The following is a 27,852-nucleotide window of genomic DNA, read 5'->3' on the forward strand; positions in this document are numbered from 1 at the left end:
CGTGACAAGTTTTATTTCTTCTTTTCCACTTTGGATTCCTTTTCTTTTTCTTCTCTGATTGCTGTGGTTAGGAACTTCCAAAACTACATTGAATAAAAGTGGCGAGCGTGGACATCTTGTCTATTTCCTGATCTTAGAGGGAATGCTTTCATCTTTTCACTATTGAGAATGATGTTAGCTGTGGGTTTTGCCATATATGGCCTTTATTATGTTGAGGTAAGTTCCTCTGTGCCCACTTTCTGGAGACTTTTATCATAAATGGGTGTTAAATTTTGTCAGAAGCTTTTTCTGCATCTATTGAGATGATCACATGGTGTTTATTCTTCAGTTTGTTAATGTGGTATATCGTACTGATTGATTTGTGGATATCGAAGAATCCTTGCATCCCAGGGATAAATCCATTTGATCATGGTGTATGATCCTTTTAATTGTGTTGTTGGATTCTGTTTGCTAGTATTTTGTTGAGGATTTTTTGCATCTATTTTTCATCAGTGATTTTTGTCTGTAATTTTCTTTTTTTGTAGTATCTCTGTCTGGTTTTGATACCAGAGTGATGGGTGTCCTTGTAGAATGAGTTTGGGAGTGTTCCTCTGCAATTTTTTGGAAGAGTTTGGGAAGTATGGGTGTTAGCTCTTCTCTAAATGTTTGATAGAATTCACCTGTGAAGCCGTCTGGTCCTGGACTTTTGTTTGTTGGTAGTTTTAAAATCACTGTTTCAATTTCATTACTTGTGGTATGGTCATAATTTTCAATTTCTTCCTGGTTCAGTTTTTTGAAGATTGTACCTTTCTAAGAATTTGTCCATTTCTTCTAGGTTGTCCATTTTAGTAGCATGTGGTTGTTTGTAGTAGTCTCATGATCTTTTTGTATTTCTGTGGTGTCCATTGTAAGTCTCCGTTTTCATTTCTAATTTTATTGATTTGAGCCCTCTCCCTTTTTTTCTCAAAGAGTCTGGCTAAAGGTTTATCAGTTTTGTTTATCTTTTAAAGGAATCAGCTTTTTTTTTCATTGATCTTTTCTATTGTTTTCTTCTCTATTTCATTTATTTCTGGTCTCTATTGCTTCTTGGCCTTTTGGCTAAGATCAAGTGTATTTTTGCTCTGATCTTTGTCATTTCTTTTTTCCAACTTTGGGTTTTGTTTCATCTTCTCTAGTTGCTTTGGCTGTAAGTTTAGGTTGTGTATTTGAGATTTTTTTTGTTTCCTGAGTTAAGATTGTATTGCTATAAACTTCCCTCTTAGAACTGTTAGCCGCATCCATAGGTTTTGGATCATCATGCTTTCATTTTCGTTTGTCTCTAGGTATTTTTGATTTCCTCTTTGATTTCTTCAGTGATCCATTGATTGATGAGTAAGATATTGTTTAACCTCCACGTGTTTGTGTTTTTTACAGTTTTCTTTTTTCCTGTGATTGACTTCTAATCTCATAGTGTTGTGGTCGGAAAAGATGCTTGATGTGATTTCGATTTTCTTAAATTTACCAAGGCTTGATTTGTGACCCAAGATGTGATCTCTCCTGGAGAATGTACCATGTGCACTTGAGAAAAAGTGTATTCTGTTTGCTTTTGGATGCAATGTTCTATAAATATCAGTTAAGTCCATCTGGTCTAATGTGTCATTAAGGCCTGTGTTTCCATATTGATTTTCTGTCTGGATGATCTGTCCAATGATGAAAGTGGGGTGTTAAAGTCTCCCACTATTATTGTGTTACTGTCAGTTTCTCTTTTTATGGCTGTTAGTATTTGTCTTATATATTGAGGTGCTCCTGTGTTGTTGTGCATATATATTTACAATTGTTATATCTTCTTCTTGGATTGATCCCTTGATCATTATGTAGTGACCTTCCTTGTCTCTTGTAACAGTCTTTATTTTAAACTCTATTTTGTCTGATATGAGTATTGCTACTCCAGCTTTCTTTTGATTTCTACTTGCATGGAATACCTTTTTCCATCCCCTCACTTTGTTTGTACATGTCCCTAGATCTGAAGTGTGTCCTCTTGTAGACAGCAGAAATATGGATATTGTTTTTGTATCCATTCGCCAGTCTATGTCTTTTGGTTGGAAGCATTTAATCCATTTACATTTAAGGGTAATTATCAATATGTATGTTCTTATTGCCATTTTGTTAATTGTTTTGGGTTTGTTTTTGAAGGTCTTTTTTCTTCCCTTCCTCTTTTGTTCTCTTATGATTTGATGTCTATCTTTAGTGTTGTATTTGGATTGCTTTTTCTTTTTTGTGTGTGTTTCTATTGTAGATTTTTGGTTTGTGGTTCCCATGAGGTTTTGTATAGCAGTCTATATGTATACCAGATTGTTTAAATTGCTGGTCTCTTAATTTCCAGTGCATTTCCAGTATCCTGCATTTGTATTCTTATCTTCTCACGATTGCTGGCTTTGATGTTATATTTGTGTGTAGATAGTTTACTTTATGTTTGCCTTTACTGGTGAGCTTTCCCATTCACAATTTCTTGATTCTATTGTAGTTGTTGGCCATTTATTTTCCACTTAGAGAAGTTTCTTTAGGATTTGTTTGAAGCTGGTTTGGTGGTGCTGAGCTCTCTTAGCTTTTGGTTGTCTGTAAAGCTTTTGATTTCTCCATCAAATATGAATGAGAGCCTTGCTGGATAGAGTATTCTTGGTTGTAGATTTTTCCCTTTCATCAGTTTAAATATATAGTGCCACCCCCTTCAGGCTTGCAGAATTTCTGCTGAAAAATCAGCTGAAAACCTTATGGGGATTACCTTGTATGTTACTTGTTTCTTTTCCCTTGTGGCTTTTAATATTCTTCCTTTGTCTTTCATTTTTGTCGGTTTGATTAATATGTGTCTCATCATGTTCCTCATTGGGTTTATCTTGTATGGGACTCTGTGCTTCCTGGATTTGAGTGTTTCCTTTCTCACGTTAGGGAAGTTTTCAGCTATTATCTCTTCAAATATTTTCTCACGTCCTTTCTCTCTTTTCCTTCTGGGACTCCTTAATGCAATGTTTGTGTGTTTAATAGTGTTCCAGAGGTCTCTGAGACTGACCATATTCCTTTTCATTTTTTTCTTATTCTGTTCCACAGCTGTGATTTCCACCGCTCTGTCTTTCGTTAGCTATTCACTCTTCTGCCTCATTATTCTGCTAGTGATTCCTCTAGTGTATTTTTCATTCCAGTTATTGTATTGTTCATCTCTGTTTGTTTGTTCTTTAAGTCTTCTAGCTTTTTGTTAATCATCTCTTGTATTGTCTCAATCTGTGCCTCCATTCTTTTTCCAAGATCTTGGATCATCCTTACTATCATTACTCTAAATTCTCTTTCGGGTAGGTTACCTATCTCCACTTCATTTAGTTGTTCTTGTGGGTTTTTGTCTTGTTCCTTCGTCTGGAACGTATTTATCTACCATCTCATTTTGTCTGACTTTCTGTGTTTGTGGTTTCCTTTCTGCTGGCTGCAGGATCATAGCTCCTCTTGCTTTTGGTGTCTGCCCCTTGGTGGGTGAAGTTGGTCCTGGTGTTTGTGCAGGCTTCCTGGTGGGAGGGACTGGTGCCTGCCCACTGGTGGGTTCAGCTGGGTCTTGTCCCTGTAGTCGGCAGGGCCGTGTCAAGTGGTGTGGTTAGAGGTGGCTGTGAGCTCCGTACGGCTTTAGGCAGCCTGTCTGCTGATGGGTGGGGCTGTTCCTATCCTGCTGTTTGTTTGGCCTGAGGCATTCTAGCACTGGAGCCTGCAGGCTGTTTGGTAGGGCCAGGTCTTGATGCCAAAATAGTGACCTCCAGGAGAGGTAATGCTGATCAATATTCTCTGGGGCCTCTGCCACCAGTGTCCTTGCTCCCTCGTCAGTCAGCCACAGCCTCCCCCTGCCTCCCCAGGACACCCTCCAAGACTCATAGGTAGGTCGAGCCTTGGCTTCTATGGAGTTACTGCTTTGGGCTGGGTCCCAGTGTACGTGAAATCTTGTGTGCGCCCTCTAAGAGTGGAGTCCCTGTTTGCCGCAGTCCTGTGGAGTTCCTGCACTCAAGCCCCACTGGCTTGCAAAGCCAAATGCTCTGGGGGTTCCTCCTCCTGATGTCAGACCCTCAGGCTGGGGAACCTGACATGGGGCTCAGGACTCTCACTCCTGTGGGAGAGCCTCTGTGATATAATTATTTTCCAATTTGTGGGTCACCCACGTGGTGGGTATGCGATTTGATTATGTCGTGGAAGCCTCCCTCCTACCATCTTGTTGTGGCTCCTTCTTTGTCTTTGAATCTAAAATATCGTTCTTTTTGGTAGGTCCCTGTCTTTTATGTTGATGGCTGTTCAGCCGTTAGTTGTGATTTTGGTGTTTTCATGAGAGGAGGTAGGCTCAAGTCCTTCTACTCCACCATGTTTTCCAGAAGAGAGGGGCTTCCTTTAGTTTGGATGTTTGTTGTCTCTTTCTTCAGCGTGTGCTGGCTGTTATCCCCTTGATATGGGGTGTGCAGGTGCAGTGGCCCTTGTGCACTCCCGGGATGGCGGGGGCAGTGCTTGATGCCTGTTCGCAGGTCCCGTAGTAGTAGCTGCTCTCCGTGTATTCCTGGGAGACTGGGCTCAGCGCTTGGCACCCACTCGTGTGTCTCATAGCAGCGACTCACACCCACCCCTGGAACTCTGGTAGGCGGTGTCCTGTTGCCTGGGAGCGCTCACAGGGAAAGAAGCTCTTTTGGTGGTCCAACTCCTCTCCTCATGCCCCCTCCCCATAATGGCACCTTGCCTCTCTGGCAGGCCCAGGCTTCTTCCAAGTACCCCCTCAGTGTCCACACCCCAGCCTCTTCGGGCTGTCTCCATACAGCCATCCCCGGTCCTCTCCCTGGTCTGACCTCTGAAGCCTGAGCTTTAGCACCCAGCCCCACCTGCACCGAAAGATGAGAGTCTCAGGCTGGGGAGCGCAGGGTGGCCGTTGCCGACCTTCTCTGCAGGTGACTCTCCGTTTTGCCTTCCGCAGACCAGTTGCTGCACTCCCCTCCGAGGCTCTGAAGCTCCGCCTCCGTCCAGGCTCATCTCCCTGCCAGCGAGGAGACTTCTCAAGGTGCGGAAATCTTTCCTCCTTCACAGCTCCCTCCTTGGGGCGCAAGCCCCATCCCGATTTCTTTCTTTTTCTTTTTCCTTTCGTCCTATGCAGTTACATGGAGGTTTTCTTGCCCTTTCTGAAGTCTGAGGCCTTCTGCTGGCGTTCAGTAGGTGTTCTGTGTGCATCGTTCCACTTGTAGGTGTATTTTTTTTCTGTTTTTGCGGTACGCGGGCCCTCTCACTGTTGTGGCCTCTCCCGTTGCGGAGCACAGGGCGCCGGACGCGCAGGCTCAGCGGCTATGGCTCACGGGCCCAGCCGCTCCGTGGCATGTGGGATCTTCCCGGACCGGGGCACGAACCCGCGTCCCCTGCATCGGCAGGCGGACTCTCAACCACTGCGCCACCAGGGAAGCCCTGTAGGTGTATTTTTAATGTTTTTGTGGGAGCAGGTGAGCTCCCCAGCCTGTTCCTCTGCCGTCTTGATCCCATCCCTTCTATCTGGTGCGTTTTAACCTCTTTCCTGTAGGTAAGGATCACAGTCGGGGAAGCGGAGCTGTTGTCGGAGGTGGATCAGTACCTCTTAGCAGGATAATAAATTGCTCGTCAGTTAATTTATGTGCCTTAAATCCATCAAAACCCGGGATGACGCTTAGGTCATCAAAATAGTCCTGAGATACGTACAGCTTGAGAGTGTCTGATTTTTGGGGGCCCCCAAAGGCAGGGGGCCATGGAGACAGGCTTCCAAGAGTCTGGACAGACCTGACTGCACACACACTTCTGGTGCTCACCCTTCCTGCCCCTGGGAACCTTTTGTCTTATATACTCCCTTTGGATCCCCCAGCCCCTGCATAGGGCTGGGTGTGTAACTGGTACTGAACACTGGAAATCACCTCATGAAACCCGTTCTTGGTGTCTAGGGTGGCCTCCCCTGGAGGTGGAAAGGGTGGCAGGACTCGCATAGCTAAGACCCCTTACTAAGGCCAGCAGTCCTGATCCCTGATTCAGGAACTGACGTCCCAGTGATCCTTTTACTAGTTGGGACTCCTGGTGGCAAGTGACAGAAAGGAAGGGGGCAGACTGGTTCGGGTCAGCAGGCATGAGGGCCCAGCTCTCCTCCTCTGTGCAGCTCCCACCTCAGGCAGCACTTCCGCTCGCAGCCTCAGTTCAGTCTGTCAGCAGCCCCAGGAACAGAGCTGGCCTCACCCCCTGCAGCTGAGTAAACATCGTTGACTAGAGTCTCCTGGGCCCATCCTGGCTGTGGGGCCCATCAGAGGCTCCTGGGCCCATCCTGGGTGTGGGGCCCGTCAGAGTCTCCTGGGCCCATCCTGGGTGTGGGGCCCGTCAGAGTCTCCTGGGCCCATCCTGGGTGTGGGGCCCGTCAGAGTCTCCTGGGCCCATCCTGGGTGTGGGGCCCATCAGTCTCCTGGGCCCATCCTGGGTGTGGGCCTGTCACAATGGCTGGGAGGATGCTAGAGCCCAGGGATGCACCACGTTGGCCAGCCCGGTGCCCTGCCTCGGATCCCGTGTCTAAACAGTCTGGAGTGGAGGAGGGTGGTTCCTGAGAACAGCTGGATGTTGGGGCAAGCAGGAGGGGGCTGTGCTGGCTTGCATGTCCACCACGCCCGCCCATCGTCACACCTACCTCGGCAGCATTCACAGCCGTCTCAGCCTGCATCTTCTCTGGGCCTGGAGGAGGGCAGCTGGGTGAGCACCGCAGTGGATGTTAGGGAGGTGAGCTTTATGCACCATATGCGTCTTAGCTTCGTCATTTAGTCCAGTCAAGTGGTCACTCTGTGCCGGGTCCCATCAGCACCACACACGGTCCCTGCCTTCAGGGGCCAGAGATGCAGGAGGCAGATAAGCGCGTGATGCTAAGTTGTGACGGGTGCTGCGAAGGCAGAAGTAGGGGAGGTGTGGGAGGGGGTGACCTCAACAAGGTGGCCGCTCTCAGGAGGCACGAGAGTGAGCCACTCAGGAAAAATGGGGTGGGCAGGGGCACATTCCAGGCAGAAGAACAGCACGTGAAAAGGTCCTGAGGCCAGTGACAAGTCCGGCGCAGCCTGAGGGGCAGCTCTTTGGGACGTGGCAGGATGTGAGGACACAGGGGTAGCCAGTGGAGACCTGGAGGCCACAGTAGGGACCTGGGATTTTACTGAGGGTGCTGGGACGGCCCTGGAGAGTTTTGAGCTGGGCGTGGTGTGATCCAGGTGATGCTGTTTAAAAGGTTCTGGTCTCTGGATGAATTCAGACCCTGGGGGGGGGGCACGAGCAGAAGCAGAGGCTGGTGAGGGGCATTTCTGTTAGTCCAGGGGAGAGACAGGGGTTGGGGGGAGGGTCAGGCCCAGGGCTCGTGTAGGAGGCGCGGCCACAGGACATGTGGTAGCCTGGTTGTTGGGATGATGGGATGTGAGCACCAAGGAGCGTGTTGGTGGCATTTCCCAGATCGGGGAGGAGCAGGTTTGGGGGAAATGCTAGACATGTTACGGCTGAGGTAACGCTTCGGCTTCCGGGTATATTTCTGGTGGAGGTGAGTAGCCTGAGGTGGGGCACACAGCATCCAGGGCCCCTGGCTTTCAGGCCTATCCTCCCACACTGCTGGGCTGGAGCTGAAGGGCAGCCCTGGGCACCCGTGGGCCTGGGTGGAGACTCGATTCACAGTCTCTGCAACCCCCTCCCTGTGTCTGGGCCTCAGCCTCCTTGTCTGTAAACTGGGGCCAGTGAGACTCTCCAACCCCCGCAGAATCCTGGTGCTTCGGGGCTGTCCCTGGAAGACTGGCTCAGGTCTGGGCGCCTCCTGGGAGGAGGCGGGACAGACGGGGAGGCGGCCCTCCTGGCAGGTGCTGCTGCTCTCGGCTCTGCTCAGAGGAGCCTGGGCCAGCAGCCGTCTGGGGGTGGGAACCCACTTGGGTGTGTCCGTGCGTCGCGGGCTCTCGGCCGGGGCGGGAGTTGGTGTCAGCGGGCAGGCGTCCTGGTGCTGAGCGAGACAGAGTCAGCTCAGGGGCCCCGGGCTGCCCACTTAGCGTTGCCCTTGGAGAGGTCACCACTTGACCTCATTCTCAGGGCAAATGTGGCTGCTCTGCTGGGGTTTGCCCTGCTTTTTGGCACCTTCTCTGTCTTTGAGTCCTGCTTCGTCCTGCCCTTAACGCCCTCCAAAGGGAATCTCCACCTGGATCCCTCCTAGGGTGGCCCTGTTAGCAGCCCACCAGAGTGGAGGGGGGCCCAGCCCATTCCCACAGCCTCAGTGCCAGCTGCTTCAGCGTGGACCTGGGCCTGGAAGGGAGGGAAGCGTGCCACGCGGGGCCAGAAAACCCAAGAGGGCCTTCGCCTGACGGGCTGAGAGTGTGTGTCCACGTGTGACTCTGGGAGGAAAGCAGGGCCGTCCGCTCTCTGGCTAGCCCCAGGGCCAGGCCCTGTGGGCAGCCTCTGAGCCTACTGCCCCCCAGGAGCAGCTACTAGTGACGTCCTGTTTGCACAGCAGAGAGCTGGCATTCCAGCCCGGGGCTGTCTGTAAAGTGAGTCCAGGAGGAGCTGGGCACCATGCGTGGGTGTGCAAGCCCCAGCATTCAAGGCTACGTCCACGTGGAGCTCAGAAGCAGCCTGGTTTCCTGGCTGGGGTGGGGCACAGGGCGAGGGCAGTGAGGTGCTCAGGGGCCCAGAGCAGGTGGGGCCTGTGGAACAGCAGGAACCGAGGTCAAGCCTCAGCATCAGGGCCCTGAACTGGAGACCTCGGAGCCAGTCCCTCAGGTGGCACAGAGATCAAAGGCCATGTCCCTCCAACAGCCCAGACACACGGGAGCCGGATGGACAGTCACCAGGTGGATGGCCACATTTGGGAAAGTGCCTGGTGATCAAGGAGGCAGAAGCCGGAACGAGGATTTAGCAGTCACGTGAGATTTGGGGAGCTGTGCTGCAAGGCTGGGATTCAGGTTGGGCAATTCAGACCTGGGGCGGGGGGCGCTTCCCAGGAAGCCTCTGCGGCCAGGTCAGCGCAGTCTCTCATCTCTGCAGTGCCTGGCTCCCAAGGCCAGGCTCGGGGGTCAAGCTCTGTAAACAATTGCCAACAAGTGAGGGGCTCTCAGAGGCCTGAGCAGAGCAGGGACTTCGTCTCACAATAGAGAAAACTAAGTTGCAGAGGAGAGAGGTGCCCTGGGGCAGGTGGTAGAGTGGGGACCCCCGTGTACAGCCTGGATGTCGGGTCCAGCACTCTCCCGCCCCTGTGGGCTGCACACGGACCCCCTCAGGCGAACCTCTAACCTGGAGCTCAGTGCTCCGCGGTGGCAGGTTTGCACTGAGGGACACTGACGGGTCATCGGCCCGCAGTCCGCCTGGAGCTCGGGGGCCAGAGCAGCAAGGCCAGGCCCAGCCCCGGTGTCTTCCCTGCCCCAGCCCGGGAGCAGGGGCCTTGCCCGGGCAGCTCTGATCACGTCACTCGGTGGCTTCCCTGGCTCTTTGCCAGGAGAGGAGTGAGCAGGGGAGAGAGCAGTGCACTTGGACAATAATTTACAATCCAGTGAAGCATGAGATCGCAGCCTTCCTTTACCGGATTATTACTTAAGTACAAAATTGACTTGGACTGGGGAGTGGGGGGAGTTTACACTTCTGAAAATAAAAATGAAAAAGAAGGGGGTTTTTCTGGCCTCCTTACCAGCGGGAAGGAGGAAGCCCAGGCTCCTGGGGTCAGGACGCTGAATGCATTTTACTTTTTGGCCACTTTCTCTTGAGGCCTAGGATCTTTGCCTGCCGTCTGGCTGAGCCTCTTTCCCATAGTACCACAGTGGGGTCTTGGGTCATGCCATCGGCCAGATTTTAATTCAAGTGCTTTGGAATCCCCATGTTCCAGCTGGCGATGAGCCTGTGTCTGTCTGCTCTGGGGACCCACACTCTGAGCCCCAAGTCCCGGGCCCGGCAGAGGACGCCAGACGAGGGGGCAGGTGGAGCGTTCACTGTGGCCCGGGAGCCTGGAGTCGCCTGTCGGGACCAGGGAGGCTCCGATGGCTACAGGTTTTCCTGCTGCTTTGGTTGAGGCAAATCTGGATTGCTTTAGCGTCCCGCTGTCACCCAGGACTTTGTCTTGCTTCCCCTTGGGACCATCGGAATCGAGCAGGTGTCTAGAGGGTGAGCCACAGGCTAGCTGGCCTCACCTCCACACCTTGCTTATCGCAGCTGGGTCCGGAGGCCTCTGGAGAGCCCTGGATTTGCAAAATGTGTCTATGCTGAGCGCTTGGGCTGTGACAGCAGTTCTTGGGGAACTTTCCAAGGGCAAGGGGTGTGAGGGGCGTGGCCAGGGCTGCTTGGAGCCCAGCTCAGGACAGGGCGTGCTGGGAGCAGAGGGGGGCGTAAGGCTCTGCTTGGGGTCTGTGGCTCCTTGGGAACGGCTTTCAAAAGTCCCCCTGCAGGAAGACATATGGGAACATATGTATATGTATAGCTGATTCACTTTGTTGTAAAGCAGAAACTAACACACCATTGTAAAGCAATTATACCCCAATAAAGATGTTTAAAAAAAAAAAAAAAAAAAGATAGTGAACACATCCATTCCCTCCCCACATTTCCTCTTGGCCTTTTGTGATCCCTCCTTCCCCTCCCCACGTCCACACTCCAGGCAACCCACCGGCTCATCTGCCTCCTTTCACTATAGATTCATTTGCACGTCCTAGAATTTTATACAAACGGAATTATACGCTACGTATTTTTTTTGTCTGGCTTCTATTTTGAGATTCCTCCATATTGTGTGTTGCAACATTTTTATTCATTTATCTGTTGATAGATACCTGAGGTGTTTCCAGTTTGGGGTGATTACAAATAAAGCTGCTATGAATATTCAAAAAAAAAAAAAAAAAAGTCCCCCTGCAGGAATCCCAGTCTCCTTGGGCCAATGAGGGGGTAGAGATTGGGCTGGAACCAGACAGCCCACGAGGGAATTCTGGCTGCAGCACGTGAGGCAGCCACTTTGCATCTCTGAGCCTTGGCTTCCCCGGCTGAAGAATGGGGCCACGCAGTAGCAGCCCCGGACGGTGGAATGCGTCCAGAGCACATGCTCCTTAGCACTGCCCTGCTGGCTTCTTAGCCAGGCTGGGGACACTATTGCACGTTCTAGCAACCACGGGAGGCAACTGCAGCTCGAGGTCACCCAAGGAGGCTCGTATCCAGAGCTGGTGCGAAAGCGGTTGGTCTGAACCCCAGCCTCTACCATCTGAGTCGTCCTTGGCTGGCAGATTGAGGGGTGGGGCTTGGGCCGGGTTTGGCAGAGCTGAGCAGAGAGCAGGGGTGGAGGGGGTGGGCCGGCCATGCTTGGGGGCTGAGCGGGGAGCTGCGGGGGTGCCAGGCCCTGGCCCCTCTCACCTGTGGCCTTGTCCCCCACCGGCAGGTTGGCTCAGCATGTCGGTCAGCGTCCACGAGACCCGCAAGTCGCGGAGCAGCACGGGCTCCATGAACATCACGCTGTTCCACAAGGCCTCGCACCCCGACTGCGTGCTGGCGCACCTCAACACGCTGCGCAAGCACCGCATGTTCACGGACGTCACGCTCTGGGCCGGCGACCGCGCCTTCCCCTGCCACCGCGCCGTGCTGGCCGCCTCCAGCCGCTACTTCGAGGCCATGTTCAGCCACGGCCTGCGGGAGAGCCGCGACGACACCGTCAACTTCCAGGACAACCTGCACCCCGAGGTGCTGGAGCTGCTGCTGGACTTCGCCTACTCGTCCCGCATCGTCATCAACGAGGAGAACGCAGAGTCGCTGCTCGAGGCGGGTGACATGCTGCAGTTCCATGACGTGCGTGATGCGGCTGCTGAGTTCCTGGAGAAGAACCTGTTCCCGTCCAACTGCCTGGGCATGATGCTGCTGTCGGACGCCCACCAGTGCCGCCGGCTCTACGAGTTCTCGTGGCGCATGTGCCTGGTGCACTTCGAGGCCGTGCGGCAGAGCGAGGACTTCAACAGCCTGTCCAAGGACACCCTGCTGGACCTCATCTCGAGTGACGAGCTGGAGGCGGAGGACGAGCGTGTGGTCTTTGAGGCCATCCTGCAGTGGGTCAGGCATGACCTGGAGCGGCGCAAGGCCCACCTGCCCGAGCTGCTGCGCGGCGTGCGGCTGGCCCTGCTGCCGTCTGACTGCCTGAAGGAGGCCGTGTCGGGTGAGGCCCTGCTCATGGCCGACGAGCGCACCCGGCTCATCGTGGACGAGGCGCTGCGCTGCAAGGCCCGCATCCTGCAGAACGACGGCGTGGTCACCAGCCCCTGTGCCCGGCCGCGCAGGGCCGGACACACGCTGCTCATCCTCGGGGGCCAGACCTTCATGTGTGACAAGATCTACCAGGTGGACCACAAGGCCAAGGAGATCATCCCCAAGGCGGACCTGCCCAGCCCCCGCAAGGAGTTCAGCGCCTCGGCCATCGGCTGCAAGGTCTATGTGACCGGGGGCCGGGGCTCCGAGAACGGGGTCTCTAAGGACGTGTGGGTATACAACACCGTCCACGAGGAGTGGTCCAAGGCGGCGCCCATGCTCATCGCCCGCTTCGGCCACGGCTCGGCCGAGCTGGAGAACTGCCTCTACGTGGTCGGAGGGCACACGTCCCTGGCTGGCGTCTTCCCGGCCTCGCCGTCTGTCTCCCTGAAGCAGGTGGAGAAGTACGACCCCGGGGCTAACAAGTGGACGATGGTGGCCCCGCTGAGGGATGGCGTCAGCAATGCCGCGGTCGTGAGCGCCAAGCTGAAGCTCTTTGTCTTCGGGGGGACCAGCATCCACCGGGACATGGTGTCCAAAGTCCAGTGCTACGACCCTGCAGAGAACCGGTGGACGATCAAGGCCGAGTGTCCCCAGCCTTGGCGGTACACCGCTGCTGCCGTCCTGGGCAGCCAGATATTCATCATGGGAGGCGACACGGAGTTCACAGCTGCCTCGGCCTACCGCTTCGACTGCGAGACCAACCAGTGGACGCGGATCGGGGACATGACTGCCAAGCGCATGTCCTGCCACGCCCTGGCCTCAGGCAACAAGCTCTACGTGGTGGGGGGCTACTTCGGGACCCAGCGGTGTAAGACCCTGGACTGCTATGACCCCACCTCGGACACGTGGAACTGCATCACCACCGTGCCCTACTCGCTCATCCCCACGGCCTTCGTCAGCACCTGGAAACACCTGCCCGCATGAGGCGCACCTGTAGAGCCCAACCAGGTGAGCCCCCGCACCCCAGGCCTGATCCCACCCCAGGTAAAGGCTGCATCTTCCGCAGAAGGCCGGGCGAGGCAGGACAGCAGGTGACTGGGGGGCTCTGGGACCCTTTTTCAACTCTGGAGCCGGAGCCTGGCTCTGCCCCTTACTTGCAGTTGATCTTGAGCAAAACACATAACCCCTCTGCCAAGTGGGGGTGACAATCTTAGACTGGGGCGGTGGTTCCCAGGCATGGCTGCAGGTCAGAGTCCCCGGGGGGCCTTTTGACAATCCTATGTGGAGTCTAGGCCAACCTGTGAAGTCTAAGGGCACAGTCTCCACACAAGGGCACCCTCCCTGTGACACCAGCTGCGAGGTCAGTGTTCCCCAGAACCGTCTCAGATCCAGCACTCACTGGAAGGACTCATGAATGTGCTGAAGGCATATGTGCACGGTTATGGTTTATTATGGGCAAAGGATACAGATTAAGATCAGAGGGCAGAGATGCATGGGTCAGAGTCCTGGACGGGGGTCCAAATGCAAAGCATCCCTTGTCCACTCCCCATGGAGTTGGGACACTGTTACTCTTGTAGCATCAGTGAGTGACAGCACGCACGGAATGCTGCCCGCCAGGGGAGCTCACAGAAGCTGCGGTGTCCAGAATTTTTAGCAGGGCCCCATCACGTGGGCATGACCGATTGCTCATGTCCCCGTGGTTACTCTCAAGTCAGCTGGTCCGGCGTGACCCAAAGCCCCCACCCTAAACAGACACTCCTATCAGGTGTGACCCAGATCACCTCCCAGAAGCCAAGGGCAAAGGCCAGATCTCTGCTGGGGCAAAGGCCACAAATTCTGTCCTACTCGAATGCTAAGCCCAGGCCTCTCCCTAGGCCATTCGGGGCCTCTGGGGCCCAGGCCTCAGTAGTCGTTACAGCTCCAGGTGAGTCCAGTGTGCAGCCAAGGTGAGAGCCCCACCATGGGGGGCCCTTGAGAGGCAACAGGAGGGGAGTGGATGGAGGGCTCAAAGGGAGGTGGGAGCTGGCGCCCTGGGGTCGGGTGCCACTGTGGACATCTGGTGGTTCCAGGGCTCTGGGACCAGACGGCCCTGGGATTGGGTCCTGCCTCTCCTGGGGGCAGCTGTGTGCTCACTGGTGTGCGAAGGAACCTCTTGTCTCCCATCCCTCCGCAAGATGGAGAGAAGGCCTTCCTCAGAGCGGGCGTCACGATTACGTGAGGGAATAGCCCCCAGCAGGGCTTGCTGCAGTGCTGCCCCAGTTACCCCAAGTTATCTTGCTCTGTTCTTAGCGCCATCATTATACGAAATCATTGCCTGCAAAGGGAAGGTGACAGTGGATGCCGGGGCAAAGAGACTCATTCAGACACTCTTTGTGGGTGACAGAGGAACAGGGAGACAGGAAGAGGGACTTGCCCAGGTCCCAGGACGGGTTGGGACACTCAGGACAGTCAGGGGAAGGGAGAGGGCGGAAGGAAGGACCAGCATGTCCTGGAGGACCTCTTCTGAGGGGTGGGCGGGACCTTTCCTGCAGCTCCGCTGGGGCAGGATCCACAGCAGGCACTGAGGTTGGATTAGGGTGTCCTGAGCCAGCCTGGCAGGAACGCAGGGGCAGGGGCTGGAATGGAGTGGTGGACTCATGGGCACTGGAGAAGGTCATCCATGGTCAGGTCCCAACTCTTAGCCCTCCTCGGGTCCTTGGCCCTTGGGGTGGTGAGGTCTGGGGACCCCCAGTGGATGGGAGTCAGGAAGCATAGGTCCTGGGTGCTCTAAGAAGCGGGGTCGGTGGGAGATCCCAGGGTCACGCAGGGGGAGCCTTCCCACCTGGCCCTGGGCTGTCCTGTCCACCGAGGTGCTAGACCTGGGCACTGGGCACTCTGCCCGGCTGGCCCAGCCCCTCCCTGCCCACACCTGCCTTGTGCTCCTGCAGCTCTGAGGAGCCAGCCCCGTGCCGTTCAGGTCACAGGAACCCCGTCAGGAGCTGGCCAGAGCGGAGAAATTAATTTCCTCAATGACCTGGCGGCTGCTGACAAGAACGCTGAAAGCTCTGCACGGCGAAAGCAATCATACTTAGCTGGGATTGCTTCTGAATGGAATCTGATGTTTCAGCTATTAAATCAAATCCAGCCGTGCCTTCGAGGCCCTTAAAGAGGTATGTCCTCTGGCAGGCAAGGCAGGCAGGGCAGGACCCAGCGAAGGCATCAGATGTGCCAAACAGGGTGTTTGGCCTCATAAAGGCCAGCCTGGATGAGAATAGGCTTTGTTCTCTTTTAAGGTTTCTCTGCTTTGTTTTGTTTTAATGTGCTCTCTTCCTCTTTGGGAGAAAAATCTGACCAGCAAAATATCTTGGTCCTGGGGAATAGACTTCAAAGAGAACACTGGCGTTTCCTTGTTGAGTCCCTGTTCCCACACTCTGGGAACTTAGGCTGGTCACCTGTGGGGCCCAAAGGCTCCTTCCATCTTGGGCCACCCAGCCCAGGCCAGGTGGCTCTGATCCTGTCTGGTGTTTGCCCATCCCTGGGACCCTGGAGGGCAGTTCTTCCCCAAGCGGGAGAGGGTGGGGGGTAGGTCAGCCGGACCCAGGGAGCCCTTTACTCTTCCAGGACTTCCCCCCATTTCAGGGACCGTGGAAGGGTCGGCTCTGCCTCTTGCTGGCTGCTTGACCCTGGTTGCTTAACTTCTCTGAGCTTCAGCTTTCTCATCTGGAAAACGGGAATGAAAACTATTACTCACAGTAGTTGAGGAGGAGAGACCGAGTGAGGGGCTGGGTTCAGAGTCCGCTTTTATATGAGGTTGCGAGGAGGAGGGGACGGTGCTGATAATGGTTTCGGGATGCTTTGGGCGCAGGGACCTCTGGATGTCCCTGGGCCAGCCCCTCCTTCTGGAAGGGTCCATCCCTCACGGTTGGGATCCCACTTGCCATTGCCTGGCTGAGTGCCACGCGGGCCTTGTTCCTTCCGTGCTCCCCAGCCCACGGCGTGGGTGCTGTGGTCTCAGGAATGAGGATGTGGTGGGCACTGGGGTAGGAAGCTGATGCCTGGGCCCGTCCGGGCCTCCCTCAGCTCCTGGGAAGCGGGGCTTTGTGGCAGGAAGGCTCCCTCGCTCTGCTGCTGGGGCAGTCACCACAGTGCTGCCAGGACCCGCTGGAGGAGCAGCTCTACTCGGAAGGCCGCAGACCAGGTGGTCCTGAGCCGGGGGGCTACGGCAGGTGGGGGGATAGGAGGGGCCTGTGACAGCAGTGGTGGCTAAGGGGCTGGGCCCACGCACCCTCGACAAGGCTGCAGGTCGTGACGAGCAGAGATTAGCACGCCTGCTGCCCCTCTGGCATGGGCCCCCCACTCTCCACCCAGTGCCGGGGCCAGAGAATGGGGTCTATACCCAGTGCGTCCGCCGAGTGCCCCTCCCTGCTCTACTGTCCCAGTCCCTCCTGCGGGCATAGGACCAGCCTGGGGTCCTATCTGCAGTGCCTCTCTGGTCCCCGAACCCCACGTCCATCTCTTAAGACTTCACTTAGCTTCAGGAACCACCAGCCAGAGCCCTGCGTTCTGCAGCCCCTCCCCATCACCCTGAGTGACTTCCCCCATTCGTCCCCAAGTGCTTTGTTCCCCCATCTAGGACACCACTTGTGAGCTCTGGGTGGTGCCTGCATCCACGCCAGGTGCCCCAGTCGTGAGCTTATTTAACCCTCTCAGAAGCATTTGTCATTGGGGCTGCTGTTATGGACCTGGCACCTGAGTCTCAGCGTAGGTGGCTGGCATCACACAAACAGCTGGTGAGGGTTGGAGTGGCATCTGAGCCCTGGAGCTGCCTCAGGCCTGCAGGCGTCTCTGGAGACCTGGGCACTGGGCACCCCACATCTGCACCCTGGCCCGAGGGCGGGCCACACGGGTGCTGCCCGGCAGTGGGGGTGGAGTGCTGTGCTGGAAGCTGAATGCCGGCAGGACCTCCAGGGCCAGCCCTTAGCTCCCGTGTCACATCCGATCCTTGTCCCTAGGTGACAGTGGCCAGCGGTGGCAGGAGGCCCCTGGAGCCGGGGTGGGCGCCCATCTCCCCGGGTTACCCGCCAAGTGTAGACTAGCTGTAAACGTTCTTTTCTCTTGTTCTCTCCCGCTGAGCTCCCACCTCCCCCAGCCTGCCTCTGGCCTGAGGGCTTCAGAACATCGGGGCAAGGGTCCAGGTTGCCGGGAGCCGTCTTCTCCTCACGGGCATTGTTGGAACCCAGACACTTGGGGTGCCGGGGCACGGGCTCCAGCCCCTCTCTGGGAAGGGCTCAGCCCGTCAGTCCCCTGGGGGCCCTACAGGGAACTCAGTTGCCACCAGAGGAGGGCTGATTCAGCACATCCTGCCCTGCCTTAAGAGAGATTGCGCCCGAGAGGCAACCCCGGAGCACAGGATTCAGGGCTGGGCTGGTGTGGCCGGTGGCGGGGGGTGCCCGGGGCAGGAGGGCAGGCCTTTTGCAACACCCCGCGTCCACCCATCCGCCTGCACACCCACGGCCTCCCGTTCTGTCCGTGTTAACCAGGGCCGCCCCATGCCAGGCCCGCAATGGGGACGGCGTTAGTGGCTGTGGTCCGCATGGCAGGCCCCCACCAGCACGCCACGGGGCAGTGAGGGCAGTCACGGGGCTGGCCGGGGCCACTGTGCATGGGCGGTGGGCTAGACAAGTGTCCTGTTGACTGAAAAAAAAAAAAAAACACACAACCTAAAGGTTGAGAATTATGTTTTATTTGGCGGACAAAACTGAAGACTTAAGCCTGGGACGCAGCTTCTCAGATAGCTTTGAGGGACTGCTCCCAAGAGGTCATGGGGGGAACCAGCACATATAGGAGTTCTTGCAACGAAGACCAGGTAGTCAGAACATCAAAAGAATACTGTTAAAGAAACCAGACATCGCCAGTTAAGGCATGTAGCGCTTTTCTGTGTATGGGAAGGTGCAAGAGTGGGCTCACTGAAGTCATTCCTTTACAATGCACTTCAGCTGTCAGGGGTCCAGTATCCTGTGCTTTCCCATCCTGAGTCTCCTCAGGGTGCACCGTCGGGGGCGGCTGCAACATCCTTTGTTTACTGACGCGGCGGGCACCATTTTTGCATTGATGCATGGTCCCATTTCACAGATGAGGAAACCAGGCCTCAGAGAAGGAACTGCCAGAAATCAGGGTGGCGCAGACCAGGACGGCCATGGGACGCGCCTGAGTGATCCAGGCAGTGCGGCTTCCCAGCTCCTCTGCCTTCAGGGTGCCACCTCTTCCTCAGCAACTCGGGACAGCCCAGAAGGGCCACCCCCCAGGTCAGGATCCCACAGTCCCTCACCCCCAGCACAGGGGGCTCTGAGGCTTGGCTTGGGGCCTGCCCCGAGGGGAACCCCATGTCTGCTTGGTGTTCTGGTGGGGGGTGGGTAGGGCGGGCAGGCCCCCAAGCTTTGGGTTCACCGCCTTAGAGCTTCTCAGGACGTTTAGGGGCCTGTGAGGAGCTTGGAGGGGTTTGGGGGCCCTTCACCAGCCCCACTGAGAGCACAGTGGTCGCCTTGCCCAGCCCACGCATCTGGGAGCTTGCTGACCCCCTGGGCTCGACCAGCTTCCAGCAGAGCTTGAGTCTGCCCTCCAGAAGCCTTGGGAATGAGGGGCGCATCCTACGTGAAGGAAACAGGTCCACAGGTCCCAGTGCTGGCTTGAATTTTTTTCATTATAATGTTACTTAAATACGTACAGACTTACAACTAGCTGTAAGCTCCCTGTGTTTGTAGCTCTTTCACAGCTGCAGCGCTAACAATTGTACAGGTGAAATACACCCAAAGACGCAAGACGGAGAATGTGGTCTCTGCTAACTGATGCTTTGTGGAAGTTGTGTTGCCTCCCTCTGCCTCTTGGATGGCTGGATGTGCAGGTTTATGGAGAGCTCAGCCCACCTGTGCAGGGGGCTCCTTCTCTTTTCTTTTTTGGAGCCGCCGTGAGACCCCTTTGGGCAGCTCGGTGTGGGTGGAGGCGGGGGCACATCATCTGTGTCCCCTGGCACAAACCTGCCTCCTTGGTCTAGGGCTGCCTCTGAGCCCATGGCACTCAGAGAGCTGGCCAGAGTAAGTGTGCTGTCTGGCATTGTGGATGGGTGGGGAGTGGGGAACACCCTTGGCAAGAACCCCCAGCTCCCTCCCCTGGTACTCCAGAGAACCTGTTTTTAAAATAGAATCCCACAGGGGTGTGTCTGCCTGTGGAGGCTGAGTGGGCAGTCTGCCCATCGCTGTCCTGAGTGTTCCCCGCTCCCCACCCCTCTAGGTCCTTCCTGGGCCTGCTGTATCCTTTCTCCACTAGGTGATCAACTCAGGAGCTGCTACCCCAGCCAAGGGCATCACCTCCTGGACACACGTCCACGGCCACGTCTCTGCTTGGAGTTGGGCTAGGTTATGCCAAGCTGTCGCTGTGGGTTGGTCTTTAGAAATGATCACACTGGCCACCTGCGTTTTCTTCGTTGCTTCCAGGACATTCTATGCTAAGCCTTTTGTGTGCATTAGATGGCTCCATCCTTCTCTGGGAGAAGGCAGGTATCTCCTTATTTTCCACAGGAAAATGCGAAGCTCAGAGCAGATGCCACACTGATTGAGGACCCAGCACTGGAGTGTGAGCTTCATGACCATGGGGACCGTCTGACCTCATTCACCACTGCATCTGTCCTGCAGGGTCTGGGTTGATAGGCTGTGCAGTAAATATCTGTCAAGTGCAGGAATGAATGTGTTGGCTGCTGCCCACAGCTGTACTGTTGTTCCTGGTGACCTGACTGGCCGTGACCATGTCTGCTCCCCCTGCTCTCTGACCATGTCTGCCCTCCCTCTCTCACCATTTCCAACCTCACTGGCCTACATTCAGGTTCTCAAAAATATCAATACCAGATTCCTTCCCCCAGGCCTTTGCACATGCCATTCCTTCTGCCTGGAGTGCTTTTTGCCTTTCTAGAAAACTCCTGTCTGTCCTGCAGGTCTTAGGTTAAATATTACCTCCTTCCCATACCCTCCACCAAAGTAAAAGAAAGTCCTCCTTCTAATCTCTAATTTTTTTTCTTTTTTTATTATTTAAAAAATTTTTATTTTATATTGGAGTATAGTTGATTACCAATGTTGTATTAGTTTCAGGTGTACAGCAAAGTGATTCAGTTATACATACACTTGGATCTATTCTTTTTCAAATGCATTTCCCATTTAGATTATTACAGAATATTGAGCAGAGTTCCCTGTGCTGTACAGTAGGTCCTTGTTGGTTATCTATTTCAAATATAGTCGTGAGTACATGTCAACCCGAAACTCCCAATCTATCCCTCCCCCAGCCCTTTCCCCGCTCCCAGTAACCATAAGTTTGTTCTCTAAGTCTGTGGCTCTGTTTTGTAAATAAGTTTTATTTGTATCATTTTTTTAGATTCTGCATATTAGCGATATCATATGTTTGTCTTTCTCTATCTGACTTACTTCACTTAGTATGATAATCTGCAGGTCCATCCATGTTGCTTAAATGGCATTATTTTATTCTTTTTAATGACTGAGTAATATTCCATTATATATACGTACCACATCTTAACTCATTCATTTGTCCATGGATATTTAGGTTGCTTCCATGTTCTGGCTATTGTAAACAGCGTTGCAATGAACATTGGGGTGCATGTATCCTTTTGAACCGTGTTTTTCTCCAACCATATGCCCAAGAGTGGGATTACTGGATCATACGGTAGTTCTATTTTTAGTTTCTTAAGGAACCTTCATATTGTTCTTCATAGCGGCTGTACCAATTTACATTCCCACCAACAGTGTAGGAGGGTTCCCTTTTCTCCACACCCTCTCCAGCATTTATTATTTGTAGACTTTGATGATGGCCATTTTGACTGGTGTGAGGTGATATTGTAGTTTTGATTTGGATTTATATAATAATTAGTGATGTTGACCATCTTTCCATGTGCTTTTTGACCACCTGTATGTCTTCTTTGGAGAAATGTCTATTTAGGTCTTCCGCCCTTTTTTGTTTTGCGGTACACAGGCCTCTCACTGTTGTGGCCTCTCCCATTGCGGAGCACAGGCTCCGGACACGCAGGCTCAGCAGCCATGGCTCACAGGCCTAGCCGTTCCGCGGCATGTGGGATCTTCCCGGAGCAGGACACGAACCTGTGTCCCCTGCATTGGCAGGCAGACTTTCAACCACTGTGCCACCAGGGAAGCCCCGCCCATTTTTTGATTGGCTTGTTTTTTTGATATTGAGCTGCATGAGCTGTTCGTAAATTTTGGAGATTAAGTCCTTCTTCGTTGCATCCTTTGCAAGTATTTTCTCCCATTCTGTGGGTTGTCTTTACGTTTATGGTTTCCTTTGCTGTGCGAAAGCTTTTAAATTTGATTAGGTCCCACTTGTTTATTTTTGTTTTAATTTCCATTACTCTGAGAGATGGATTGAAAAAGATACTGCTGTGATTTATGTCAAAGAGTGCTCTGCCTATGTTTTCCTCTAAGAGTTTTATAGTATCCGGACTTACATTTAGGTCTTTAATCCATTTTGAGTTTCTTTTTGTGTATGGTGTTAGGGAGTGTTCTAACTTCATTCGTTTACATGTAGCTGTCCAGTTTTCTCAGAACCACTTATTGAAGAGGCTGTCTTTTCTCCATTGTATATTCTTGCCTCCTTAATCATAGATTAATTGACCATAGGTGCATGGGTTTATTTCTGGGCTTTCTATCCCATTCCATTGAGCTATATTTCTGTTTTTGTGTCAGTACCATACTGTTTTGATGACTGTAGCTTTGTAGTATAGTCTGAAGTCAGGGAGCCTGATTCCTCCAGCTCCATTTTTCTTTCTCAGGATTGCTTTGGCTATTTGGGGTCTTTTGTGTCTCCATACAAATTAAAAAAAAATTTTGTGCTAGTTCTGTGAAAAATGCCATTGGTAATTTAATAGGGATTGCATTGAATCTGTAGATTGCCTTGGGTAGTATACTCATTTTGATGGTATTGATTCTTCCAATGCAAGAACATGGTGTATCTCTCCATGTGTTTGTGTCAGCTTTGATTTCTTTCATCAGCATCTTATAGTTTTCAGAGTACAGGTCTTTTGTCTCCTTAGATAGGCTTATTCCTAGGTGTTTTATTCTTTTTGATGTGATGGTAAATGGGATTGATTCCTTAATTTCTCTTTCTGGATCTTTTGTTGTTAGTGTATAGAAATGCAACAGTTTTCTGCGTATCGATTTTCTATCCTGCAACTATACCAGATTCATTGATGAGCTCTAGTAGTATTCTGGTAGCATCTTTAGGAATTTCTCTGTATAGTATCATGTCATCTGCAAACAGTGACAGTTCTTTTCCAACTTGGATTCCTTTTATTTCTTTTTCTTCTCTGATTGCCGTGGCTAGGACTTCCAAAACTGTGTTGAATCATAGTGGCCAGGGTGGACATCCTTGTCTTGTTCCTGATCTTAGAGGAAATGTGTTCAGTTCACTGTTGAGAATGTTAGCTGTGGGTTTGTTGTATATGGTCTTAATTATGTTGAGGTATGTTCCCTCTATTCCCACTTTCTGGAGAGTTTTTTTTTTTAATCATAAATGGGTGTTGAACTTTGTCAAAGCCTTTTCTGAATCTATTGGGATGATCATATGATTTTTATTCTTCAGTTTTTTTAATGTGGTGTATCACACTGATTGATTAGCAGATATTGAAGAATCTGGGCATCCCTGGGGTAAATCCCACTTGATCGTGGTGTATGATCCTTTTCATGTATTGTTGGATTTGGTTTGTTTGTATTTTGTTGAGTATTTCTGCATCTATGTTCATCAGTAATATTGGCCTGTAATTTTCTTTTTTGTGGTATCTTTGGTTTTGGTATCAGGGTGATGGTGGCCTCATAGAATGAGTTTGGGAGTGTTCCTTTTTCTGCAGTTTTTTGGATTAGTTTCAGAAGGATAGGTGTTAACTCTTCTCTAAATGTTTGATAGAATTTGCTTATGAAGCCATCTGGTCCTGGACTTTGGAGTTTTTAAATCACAGTTTCAATTTCAGTACTTGTGATTGGTCTGTTCATATTTTCTATTTCTTCCTGGTTCAGTCTGGGAGATTGTACCTTTCTAAGAATTTGTCCATTTCTTCTAGGTCGCCCATTTTACTGGCATATAGTTGCTTGTAGTAGTCTCTTATGATCCTTTGTATTTCTGTGGTGTTGGTTGTAACTTCTCCTTTTGCATTTCTAATTTTATTGATTTGAGCCCTATTCCTTTTTTTCTTGATGAGTCTGGCTAAAGGTTTATCAATTTTGTTTATCTTTTCAAAGAACCAGCTTTTAGTTTCATTGATCTTTTCTATTGTTTTCTTCATCTCTATTTCATTTATTTCTTCTCTGATCTTTATGATTTCTTTCCTTATACTAACTTCAGGTTTTGTTTGTTCTTCTTTCTCTAGTTGCTTTAGGTGTAAGGTTAGGTTGTTTGAGATTTTTCTTGTTTCCTGAGGTAAGATTGTATTGCTATAAACTTCCCTCTTAGAACTGCTTTTACTGCATCCCATTGGTTTTGGATCGTCGTAGTTTTGGTGTCATTTGTCTCTAGGTATGTTTTGATTTCCCCTTGGATTTCTTCTGTGATCCATTGGTTGTTTAGTGGCATATTGTTTCAGCCTCCACATGTTTGTGTTTTTTACAGTTTTTTTTCCTGTAATTTCTAATCTCATAGCATTGTGGTTGGAAAAGATGCTTGATATGATTTCAATTATCTTAAATTTACCAAGGCTCACTTTGTGGCCTAGCGTGTGATCAATCCTGGAGAATGTTCCATGTGCACTTGAGAAGACTGTGTATTCTGTTGCTTTTGAACAGAACACTCTATAAATTAAGTCCATCTTGTCTAATGTGTCATTTAAGGCCTGTGTTTCCGTATTGATTTTCTGTCTGGATGATCTCTCCAATGATGAAAGTCGGGTGTTAAAGTCCCACACTATTATTGTTACTGTTGATTTCTTCTTTTATGGCTGTTAATATTTGCCTTTTCTCCTCCCCTCACTTTCAGTTTGTATGTGTCCCTAGATCTGAAGTGGGTCTTTGGTAACATATATATGGGTATTGTTTTTGTATCCAGCCAGTCTTTGTCTTTTGGTTGGAGCATTTAATCAATTTACGTTTAAGGTAATTATCAATGTGTGTTCTTATTGCCATTTTGTTGATTGTTTTGGATTTGTTTTCCTAGTTCTTTTATCTCCCTCTATTGTTCTCTTGTGATTTGATGACTAACGTTAGTGTTGTGTTGGATTCCTTTTTCTTGTTTGTGTATTGTAGATTTTGGTTTGCAGTTATCGTGAGGTTTTGAAATAGCAGTCTATATATAAACAAGATTGTTTTAAGTTCCTGTTCTTTTAATTTCAAATGCATTTCCAATATTCTGCATTTGTGCTCTCCCCTTCTCACAGTTGCTGGCTTTGATATCATATTTGTGTGTAGATGACTTCCTGCCTTTACTGTATGTTTGCCTTTATCGGTGACCTTTTCCATTTGTAATTTTCTTATTTCTAGTTGTGGCCTTTTCTTTTCCACCTAGAGAAGTTCCTTTAGCATTTGTTGCAAAGCTGGTCTGGTGGTGCTGAATTCTCTTAGCTTCTGCTTGTCTGTAAAGCTTTTGATTTCTCTGTCGAATCTGACTGAGAGCCTTGCTGGGTAGAGTATTCTTGGTTGTAGGCTCTTCCCTTTCATCACTTTAAATATACGGTGCTACTCCCTTCTGGCCTGCAGAGTTTCTGACGAACAATCAGCTGGTAACCTTATGGGAGGTACCTTGTATGTTATGTGTCATTTTCCCCTTGTTTTTAATATTTTTTCTTTGTCTTTAATTTTTGTCAATTTGATTACTATCTTTCTCGGTGTGTTCCTCCTTGGATTTATCCTGCCTGGGACTCTCTGTGCTTCCTGGACTTGGGTGACTGTTTCTTTCCCATGTTAGGCAAATTTTCAGCTATTATCTCTTTAAATATTTTCTCAGGTACTTTCTCTCCCTCTTCTCCCTCTGCGACTGCTAAAAATGCAAATGTTGGTGCGTTTCATGTTGTTCCAGAGGTCTCTTAGACTGTCCTCATTTCTTTTCATTCTTTTTTCTTTATTCTCATCTGTGGCATTGATTTCCACCATTCTGTCTTCCAGCTTACTTACCTGTTCCTCTGTCTCAGTTATTCTATTGATTCCTTCCAATGTATTTTTCATTTCAGTTATTATATTGTTCATCTCTGTTTGTTCTTTAGTTCTTTTAGGTTTTTGTTAAACATTTCTTGTATCTTCTCGATCTGTACCTCCTTTTTCTGAGATCTTGGATCATCTTAACTATCATTACTCTGAATTTTTGTGGGGGTAGACTGCCTGTCTCCACTTCACTTACTTTTTCTTCTGGGGTTTAATCTTATTCTTTCATCTGGGACATACTCCTCTGCCATCTCATTTTGTCTAGCTTTCTGTGACTGCAGTTTCTGTTTCATAGGTTGTAGTTCTTCTTGCTTCTGCTCTCTGCCCCCTGGTAGATGAGGCTGTCTAAGAGGCCTGTGAAGGCTTCCTGGTGAGAGGGACTGGATCCTGCCCACTGGTGGGTGGAGCTGGGTCTTGTCCCTCTGGTGAGCAGGGCCAAGTCAAGCGGTATGTTTAGCGGACAACTATGTGCTCAGGAAGACTCTAAGCAGCCCACCTACTTACAGGTGAGGCTGTGTTCCCACCTCGTTGGCCGTTTGGTGTGAGGCGTCCCAGCACTAGATCCCACAGGCTGTTGGGTGGGGCCAGGTCCTAGTGAGGAAATGGTGGCCTCTGGGAGGGCTCATGCCAATGAGCACTCCTCAGAACTATCACTGCCAGTGTCTTTGTCCCCACAGTGAGCCACAGCCCCCCGCCTCCACAGGAGACCCTCTGGTATCAGCAGGTAGGTTTGGCCCAGGCTCTTATGAGGTTACTGCTTTTTTTTCTGTATCCTGCTTTGCATGAGACCTTGTCTACACTCTCCAAGAGTTTAGTTTCTGTTTCTCCCATTCCTGTGGAATTCCTGTGAACAAACCCTGCTAACCTTCAGAGCCAGATTCTCTGGGGGCTTTTCCCGTTGCCAGACCCCAAGGCTGGGGATCCCAACGTGGGACTCAGAACTTCACTCCTGTGGGAGAACTTCTGTGGTATAATTATTTTCCAGTTTGTGGGTTGCCCACTGGTGGGCGTGGTATTTGATTTTATCACAGTTGTGCCTCTCCTACCATCTCTTTGTGGCTTCTTCTTTGTCTTTGGATGTAGGATATGTTTTTTGGTAGGTTCCAGCATTTTTTTTATCAGTGGTTGTTAAGCAGTTGTGATTTTAGTGATTTTATAAGAAGAGGTGAGCTCACATCCTTCTGCTCTGCCATCTTGTCTCCATCTCCTCTAATCACTGTTTTATACACTACTTTCTTCCATGTTTTATTGGCTCCTTTTTTTCCTTTGCGCTTAGTTCAGTTTCACTTGTTCATAGGTTGCCAGTACAGAGGCCTCTCACCCAGGACTTAAGACAAGCATTCCTAGTGTGAAATGGCTCTCTCATCTCTAACTAACTTCTTATTTTTAACAAACATATAGCTCTTTTGTTAGTGTGTGATGGCTGTATACATTTACTCGTACAAGCCTGAAGTTTCTCCCACTGAAGGATGATCCATGGAGACAGCAGTAGCTGTGTCTGCCCTTCCTGTTTCCCCAGGCCTGGAATGGTCGGTGCCTGCCGGTTTCAGGTGCTCAGGTGCACATGGCTGGAGGGGCTGAATGGACCCATGAGTAGTTCCCATATTCTAGGTGAGGAAAGCATGCCTCAGGAAGGTTACGGAACCATTCGGGGCTGCGCTGCTGGTAAATGAGAGAGCTCCATTCTCACACTCAGGCCTTCCACTCGGGGCCTGAGCTCCAGCCCTTCCCTGTGGCCTCTTGATCATCTGGTTCCAGGTTAGGACAGAACATTGTCGGCATGATTCACATTCTCTCTCTCTCGTTCCTCCACAGACGCTGTGTGTTTCTCCCCACCCCATGGCTGCAGCCCTCACTGTTGCACGGTGGCCCTGACCCTGTCTGCCACGGCGGGAAGCTCAGCCCGCCCCCAGGCCAGTACTCTGAGCAGCTGGAAGTCGGCCCCACCAGCTCTGGGTGGCTTCGGGGGCTGTTCTGAGCTTCAGAGAAGAAAATCCATCTCCAGCGCCCCGTGTGTCTGGCTGAGGCCTTTCCTGCTTTGCAGTGGTTTGCAGGGGAGAGGACCTTTCAAGGCGGGGCGTGGACGGACGCCAGGACTCCCTCAGCCTCAGGGAGAAGGACATGTTTGCAGAGCTTTGAGGTCGCCTATTTCAGCAAGTTCTGGGCTGGGATGGGGGGGTTGGGTGGGTGGGAGGGTGTCCCTGAAGGGGTGGGGTTGGGGTTGGCAGCACTGACAGCATGGTCTTTGGCTCAGGGCTTCCCTATTGGTGTTGTAATGTCTCCCCACAGATAATGTCCCAGGCCTTTGGGAAACAGGTGCATCAGGGCTGAGAGCAGAATGTGCTGTGGAGAAAGTCAGCATGTTAGGGGAGGGAACCCTTCAGCGATGCCCACCAGTCTCCCAGGGCAGGGGAGACACCCAGACCCCCAGGGTTAATAGGCCCCTCCCCAGAGTCAGGCCTTGCCCCCAGTGACCTCACCACCTCCTGGTCAGGCCAGCTGTGCCACAGGA

General features: G+C 51.6%; 1 protein-coding gene across 2 annotated transcripts in view; it reads left to right on the forward strand.

The window, feature by feature from the left end:
* Positions 1 to 27,498, forward strand: part of KLHL25 (kelch like family member 25) — a 55,399-nt gene extending 27,901 nt beyond the window's left edge. The window contains exons 2-4 of one of the 2 annotated variants that reach the window (XM_032624796.1): positions 4,943 to 5,026; positions 11,375 to 13,179; positions 27,156 to 27,498. In XM_032624796.1, the coding sequence (XP_032480687.1) occupies positions 11,386 to 13,155 (1,770 nt within the window). In that variant the 5' untranslated portion in view covers positions 4,943 to 5,026; positions 11,375 to 11,385 and the 3' untranslated portion in view covers positions 13,156 to 13,179; positions 27,156 to 27,498. The remainder of the gene's footprint in view (positions 1 to 4,942; positions 5,027 to 11,374; positions 13,180 to 27,155) is intronic. The other variant, XM_032624797.1, reaches the window with a different exon arrangement.
* Positions 27,499 to 27,852: the final 354 nt, after the last annotated feature.

The sequence above is a fragment of the Phocoena sinus genome, chromosome 2 (assembly GCF_008692025.1).
Source record: "Phocoena sinus isolate mPhoSin1 chromosome 2, mPhoSin1.pri, whole genome shotgun sequence".
In the NCBI taxonomy this organism is placed as follows: domain Eukaryota; kingdom Metazoa; phylum Chordata; class Mammalia; order Artiodactyla; family Phocoenidae; genus Phocoena; species Phocoena sinus.